This window comes from Amborella trichopoda, chromosome 12 (assembly GCF_054954075.1).
Source record: "Amborella trichopoda isolate Santa Cruz 75 chromosome 12, AtrichopodaSantaCruz75HAP2 v2.0, whole genome shotgun sequence".
NCBI lineage: Eukaryota > Viridiplantae > Streptophyta > Magnoliopsida > Amborellales > Amborellaceae > Amborella > Amborella trichopoda.
Window position 1 is genome coordinate 43477978 of NC_142347.1, and position 7318 is coordinate 43485295.

Here is a 7318-nt window from a genome sequence, read left to right on the forward strand (position 1 = left end):
AAAAATATAATATTGATTAAGATTTCTTTAGGTTTAAGGATCGCTTTCTTCTATAAAATATATAATTACTGAACAAAAATGAAGAAAAAAAAAATTCATTTTGGATTTTGTGAAAAGACCTTATTGGAAGTAGACTCCTAACAAACCTTAGGAGATGGTATAATCTCTCAACACTTTGTTATTTTCTTTTATTTTTGTAATTTATTTATATTATTCCCCCTCTTGCTTGTATCAAAAACCCTCCAACCAATCATCTCGAGGTCGAGATATATGAATATGAAGAAAAAAAAAAGAATTTCAAGTTTTAAAAATAGTACATCTTGCAACGAGTTATATAGACTGCCTATTTTCACGATTTTCTACTTTTATAGATATATTGGATCTGTACTATTTTTGAATTTTTGAATTCCGTAACTAGGGAATAAAATAGGTTTTCAAGCCTTTAAATGGTTTTCAACACTAAAACTGCATCTACATGAAAAATTTAGAGGTGTGCCTTTGCTTCTGCAATACAAGGAGGATGACTTAAACAAATCTCCTCCATACAAACATGAATTTACGATTTCTTTGCCAAAATTTTCTTTCACTTGAAGAAGAATTCGATACAGAAAACATCTTAACAAAAGCATCCTTCCATGAAATAAAAAACTAGATGTTTTTAACATCACAAGGATGGGAAAGTATGGAGAGGTTTCAAGTTGAATTCGAAATGGAGTATCAAATGAAGCAACAGAGTTTGGAATCTATTGAGGTCAAACAAATGCAGAATGCCTGATAACCTGTTAAGGGGAACCTGCAAAGCATCACAAATAACCAATTTATGATAGTATATAATTACTAAATATGGGAAGCCAATAATACAAAGGTGTGGTTTATATAAGGCAGCAGTCTTATCTGTAGAAGTTCGGCTGTTTTACACCATTTATTTTAGCTTAGTAGTATATTTGGCATCTCTTTTAAGACATCACATGCAGAAATTTGACACCTCCAAAATAGTGCCAAATTCACATTGTTCAAGTAAATGAACGGTGTAAGATTACAATAGGGCAAGCTTTCTATGCTTCCCCTACGGTATAAAATTTATATACTTCCCCTTATCCAACCGTTCATTCTGAATGGACGGCCAAGATTGCCCCAATCACAATGTCACGTTTCTACACTATTTTATTTTTAATTTTTTTCTATAAACTATTTTGACACCAAATTTTGTACGTTCAATCCTCTATTAAACTCGTGCTAGTGAAAAATATAAAAAAAAATATTTTCAATAAAATAAAATGATCAAAATACCCCTGAAAGATTCAAGGGGTATTTTGGTTATAATATTTTATCGAAAAGTTATTTTTAATATTTTTTATAGGTGCGCCCTAATGAGAAGATAGCACGTACCAAATTTCATATTCATACAATTTGTATAAAAAAAACTAAAAATAAAATACTTTGAGACGTCGGATCTAAGATCAAATGGTGAGCGGCTCTCATGATCAAAATTGGATGGCTGGATGGTAAGGGAAGCATAGTTCTTCTAAAGAAAGTATAGAAACCTTTCCCATTACAATAGCGTTATTTCTAAATGCTATTGCCTCATATAGACATTTTCCAAGATACAGTTGTCACACTTTCATATCTCATAACATTCATTATTGATTTCACAAATAAAAATCAGAGCAAAGTGGATTGTTATGGTGGTTATTATAGTTATATTAGGGTACAATGGATCATAGTTATCGGGATCTCCTACTTTGGTAGGCGATCCCTTCTAGAATTTCGATCATGTCGCTCCCAGAACGGATATCTAAAATATCTCGAATTTTAAATTCTGGGATCTCGTACCCCAAAGATAAGAATCCTAATCATAAGGATCTTCTAGCATTTCATGATCCCTCACTCCCGAACCCAATCCTAGTACCATTTCCGCTCCCGATCCCAACAACTATGTGATGGATGTACAAGCATTAATACAACAAATAAGATACACATACATAAGAATGTTAACAAGCCCTTTCCATTGAAGGTTTTCGAAGGTTTAATTACAATTTGGAAATTCAATTGTGATTGTGGGTGTAATTACGTTAACAAACCCCTCCGGTGAAAGGAATCGTCCTTTGGCTTGATTGGTTAGTGGTTGATGATTGCAATGCTAAATCCCAAATTCGATTCCTACCTAAAAAAAGCCCCTCTAGTGAAGGTTTCAGAATGTTCTGTTTCTTTTACAATTAAGAAATTCCGATGCGTGTCATAGATGGGGTTGCAGTTAGAGATAAAACGAGATAGCTGGATGCAAGGAAAGAAACTCTTTACCTATAATCCATCACATATTTTGATTTCCCTATTTTTCCAAGGAGCACGATGGACTGCCTTCCATTCTCCTGCACATATGAATAGGTTGTCAGACCTGGTTTTACATTATCTTTAAAGAACTTGAGGTGCATTCTTACCTCCATTGTAAGTTGGAAATTCTTCACGGAGGGTTGAATTTTAAGCCCTGCTCTTCCCCTCTCACGGAAGTCTAGCTCGTATCGCTTGGAGTTCTAGGAAACCATCAAAACATGTGTGTGAGAGAGAGAGACTGAGATCCATTGAAATGAACACCACTGAAGGAAAATAGTCCCACATAAAAACGACAGAACCCAGAAAAAAACCCATCTTTTCTTTCTCCATTACATATATTTTGACTTGCAAGAGTGGATCACATATGGTACGGAGAGCTTAGGAGGTCATCCATCCAAGCACCTCAATGCTTATTCTATTCTTATACAAGCATGCATATAAGAATTCAGATAGGAGTTGATCCACAATGATTGTCAAATGCGAAAATACATGTGTTCTAAAACTCATGCGTGTCTAGTCGCTCTCAGACGAGTTATTTGGACTCCGCAATGTGCTGAATCCGAGTAGGAACCAGCCAAACTTGACTGGTTCCTGCAATATAGTATTATAAATTGTACAAATGACTCGGACTTGGGACCCTGCCAAGTCCCAAATCAGAGCCTTGATTTTGAACACTGATATACATAGTTACATGCATGGAAAAAAGATACACCTAAACGAGCTAAGACTCCGGGTCTCTTAATTTGGTACCACGTCGAGAAAACCCAAGTTGCCCTAGGAATTTAAGATGCTCAATAAAGTGCACTACCATACCTAACAATTACAGTAGCACAATGAGAGAGAGAGAGAGAGAGAGAGAGAGATAGACATGCTAGGCTTACCTTGTTGTAGCGTGGGACTTTCGAAACCAACTGATGAGCTCGACTACTTTTTTCCTCCCAGTTCTTGGGAAGTCCATTAATATGCTGAATCTGAATGACCCAAAAGAAGAATGAGTTTGAAAGAATTCTAATTGAAGAGTCATTCAGTGAATCGCATCGATTCAAAATAAAAAGGGAGAGAAAAGAAATCCACCTGAGTTGTGCTCTTCAATTGCATTGATTGATGTTTTGGGATCCATGCACGCATGCTTCTAAATCTTCCCATCCAGGTTGTCACAGTTGGGATGAATCTGATAAATAGAGCAGGAAAATTCTAGTGAGAATTCACATAGAACATTATTTTCACAGACAAGAAAAGATAAGTCGGCATACCCAATGACGGCCAGAAGCTGTTTTAATTGTTTCCTCTGCAAATCGAGACGTTTCCCCTAAACAATCATGAGATTTCACCAGTCAAGCCTCTTTACTCAGCCAAGAACAATCATTAATCCAGAAATTCAAGGTTCAAGCTACATTCAACTAATTAGGTGCCCAACATTTTAATTTGTTCATCCAAACAAACTTCAATTTTGCAATTTTGGAAAAAAGAAGAAGATATTTTTAATCTGACCTGGCCCCATATGTGGTATCTTGATCCCATGAGATTAGCTGTTACTGTTCCTAGAAAACCGTCATCAGTAGAAGAGAGAATTCCTGCAAAGTTTTGAGCTACGATAAACTCAGACCGACCACTTCTCCTTCTATGCAGAGCAATGGCCAGCTTGCGATCTTGTCGGCCATGCCCCTCCTGCTCCGAACAAAAGAAACCAAAGCAAAATTAGTGTAGCCAACCCATCTCTCTCTATATATCTCTCTAACAGGGATTCACAGAGTTCTAAAACTCGAGCCTTCTGACTTCAAATGCAAGAGAGAGAATATATAGAGCCTTCTGACTTCAAAGGCTCGCTAGAGAGAGAGAGATTTATGTTTAATGGGCCGTCACTCGGGTCCGGCAAAATCACCATAAAGAATTTTAATATTTTTAACTTCTAGGTAATCTAATCACAAAAGCCCTTTTATGATGAAACAATACATCTAATTTAAATAAATTTCATATTCGTATCATTTATAAAATATAAATTTTATGCGAATTACTTTTGTAGCACAATATAGTGCTACCACAAAAGTGACACGTTCATCAATTTAAACAATAGTTTACATATGATTAATAGTTCTTTAAAATAAAATAGCGCTGTCATAAAAGTTATCACATTCAACTGTATTAACCAAAGAGATTATATATATATGGGTGCGGTTTGTATAGAGCCTCGGCTCTAAACAATCAAATTAGAGCCTACCTTCAAATAGTATCGAGAAATGTGGTTTTACTACTGAGAATATTTGTGATAGCTTTAAAATATATTTTCCTATTTTTTTTATAAAGTTCAAATGTTCAAAAACAGTATAGATCGATAGATCTATGAAAACTTGAAAATCTTAAAAATTGACGGTCTAAAAATGCATTACAAAATACACTATTTCCAAAACTTGAAAATCAATTTTTTCTCATTTCCATGCATCTTGATGTCGAGATGATCAATTTCAAAATATTTGAGCATCAAAACAACCTCTTCTTGTGAACTTTTTGAGGAAAACTCAAATTTGATTGTTTCTTTTAAGAAAAAATGTGCTGGACTCGGATGAGTCATTCGGTGAGTTATTCGGACTCGCCTGAATAAATCGGCTTGGCCAGGACCTGAATACTTTTGCCCAGTCGATTTTTTTAACACTGGAAATTCATGAGAGTAGTCGATTTTTTTAACACTGGAAATTCATGAGAGTAGATAACAAAAGAGTGCATTCTCATTCAATTTCATGGAATTTTAAGTCCTTACATTTGTGTAGAGAGAGTAAACATAAACCCCATTCAATTCTTGCAATCGTTCCCTCTCTATAAAGCAAGTGCAGCGCCCGATGTCTATTGGAAGAGGCCGACATAGCAATGACCTGGAAACCCACATTGCAAAACACAATCTAGAATCCACAAAAGGCTCAAAGAAAACCAGAAAAAAAGAAGTAAAGAACTTGTAAAGCACCTAACTTCTATGGACTACTAGAGAAGCAGAAGTTAGAACGGGGCATAACATAAAGAGCTAAGACAGTAAAATCAAATAACAGAGTTCTATAAACTCTCTCTCTCTCTCTCTCTCTCTCTCTCTCTCTCTCTCTCTCTCTTACACAGACAGTAGAACATGGCATGAAAAGCTCCGCACCCAGAGAAAGAACATTCGATTTCCCCCATTCTCCACATTGTACATACCTATTAGGCAGAGTGGACCATGAAGAAGCAGGAGCAGCCTCTGTATCGGAATACTCCCAATCATATATTGAAGTTTCAGGTGTCAAAGAATTGATCAACCGCTCCCCAAATTGGCCAACTCTCGATTCACGCTCATTCAATTTCATACAAACTTGAAGAGAAGAGGGTTTCAAAACCCTTGCTTCCCAAATGCCCAACTCATTTTGCTTGCAACCATTTCTAGGGCAACTTTTTGACCTCTCAGTCGGAATCTTCTTCTTTGGAAGGCTTCTATTAACGGATGGAACTGCGTTTTCTTTGCCTGAAATTACAGAATTTCGGCAAAGGTGAAGGCCAAGGTTTCGGCCATTAATGGAGTTTTCATGCTTCAGTTCATTAAGGGGGTTTGTGTACAGAGTTTTGTAGGATGGTTGGTGAGAACCCATGTTGGGTTTCTTGGAATCAGCCATTGGAGATAGTAGAGAGAGAAAGGAGAGATGTTAAGCACTTGGTTTTAATGGGTTTGTTTTACAGAGAGGAGAGACAGGTGGTAACTGGGGCTTGTGTAGAGGGATTTGTAAGAAGGTGGGAAAACAACCATGTTCGATTTCTAGAGGTTGGGAATCACAGAGAGAGAAATGCAAGTGATTCAGGTGCTCTGCAGTATGTGAGTGAGTGAGAGAGAGAGAGAGAGATTTGGGTACTTTGGTACTAGAGAGGAAAGAGAAAGGAGAGAGATGAAGTGATTTAGACACTCTGGATTGAGATTTCAGAATTCAGAGGAGAGAGAGAGAGAGGTTTTGGTACCTTGGGATGAGAAGGGATTTGGCGGAAGAGAGAGAAGTAGCTGAGAATTTGAAATGCAAACGGTAGTGTTCGGAGTTGAGAGAGATGGAGACCGTTTCAAATTTGAAACATGCTGCTTGCATAGGGAAATGTGACAGTGGGGGGTGGGGTGAAGGTTATTCAAATGTTACCTTTCCTTTCATTTTATCTTTTTCATTGTCATTCTTGTTGGGACCGGATTACAATGATCCATGTGGTCCCGATTACCATTATGACCTGAGGTTATTGTCCTCCATTGATGATTTGGACGGTGGTGGAGGAAGTCAGTCCCACCAATACGTGTAAGAATGTACAAATATGATCCAACAGTCAATGACCAAGTTCTTCGTTATCCAAGCACCAGGTTGGATGGCAATGGACTCCGTATGGATCCAAAAATTGGACCCGACAGGTAGGGTCCAGGTCTGAGTTCATGTGGATTTGACTTGGATATGAATAGTATTATTATTTAAATAATATTTAATATATAATATTTTAATAATATTTAAATATATATTTATAATATTTAAATAATAAAAAAAGTTATCAATAGTTACGCAGCTATAATAAATAGTAATATAAGTAGAATCCTAATCGTTAGATCTTTATCATGTAATTCAAAATGTATATCACCATATGAATTTTGATTTTTTCTTATAAATCTGATTAAGATGAAATTTTTGGTATATATATCTAACACTATTGTACACCATATAAAAAATTTATTTTCAATATTTAAAATGATTAAATTACCCCCACCATTTTTCAAGAGTATTTTGGTCATTTTATATTTTGATAAATATTTTTTTATATTTTTTAATTATGTGCCCTTTTTTTTAGTACACAAGTCTAAAATTTCATTATGATCCAATTTCTAGAAAAAAATATTAAAATTTATAAAATGATATCCATTCTGAATAATATGATGAATATCTGACGACTCTAATTCCACATATATTATTATTCATTATATAAGTGCAGCTATTGTAAGCTTTATTATTAA

The 7318-nt window shown here is 35.6% G+C and overlaps 1 protein-coding gene across 1 annotated transcript; it reads right to left on the reverse strand.

Annotated features, from left to right (window-relative positions):
* Positions 1–562: 562 nt before the first annotated feature.
* Positions 563–6432, reverse strand: TLP8 (tubby like protein 8). The gene is made up of 9 exons (XM_011625607.3): positions 5512–6432; positions 5087–5198; positions 3823–3999; positions 3585–3640; positions 3406–3502; positions 3213–3302; positions 2439–2531; positions 2302–2369; positions 563–793 (listed from the first exon to the last, which is right to left on the reverse strand). The coding sequence occupies exons 1-9, from the start codon at positions 5958–5960 to the stop codon at positions 718–720; spliced, it is 1218 nt and encodes a 405-aa protein (XP_011623909.1). The 5' UTR covers positions 5961–6432; the 3' UTR covers positions 563–717.
* Between the last annotated feature and the right edge of the window lie 886 nt (positions 6433–7318).

Excerpts from the sequence above, each read along its gene's own strand:
- TLP8 (XM_011625607.3), bottom strand. The coding sequence starts at position 5,960 with ATGGCTGATTCCAAGAAACCCAACATGGGTTCTCACCAACCATCCTAC. Across the intron at positions 3,303-3,405 it reads AATTGAAGAGCACAACTCAG|ATTCAGCATATTAATGGACT; the intron begins GTGGATTTCTTT and ends TGGGTCATTCAG. Across the intron at positions 2,532-3,212 it reads AAGTCCCACGCTACAACAAG|AACTCCAAGCGATACGAGCT; the intron begins GTAAGCCTAGCA and ends ATGGTTTCCTAG.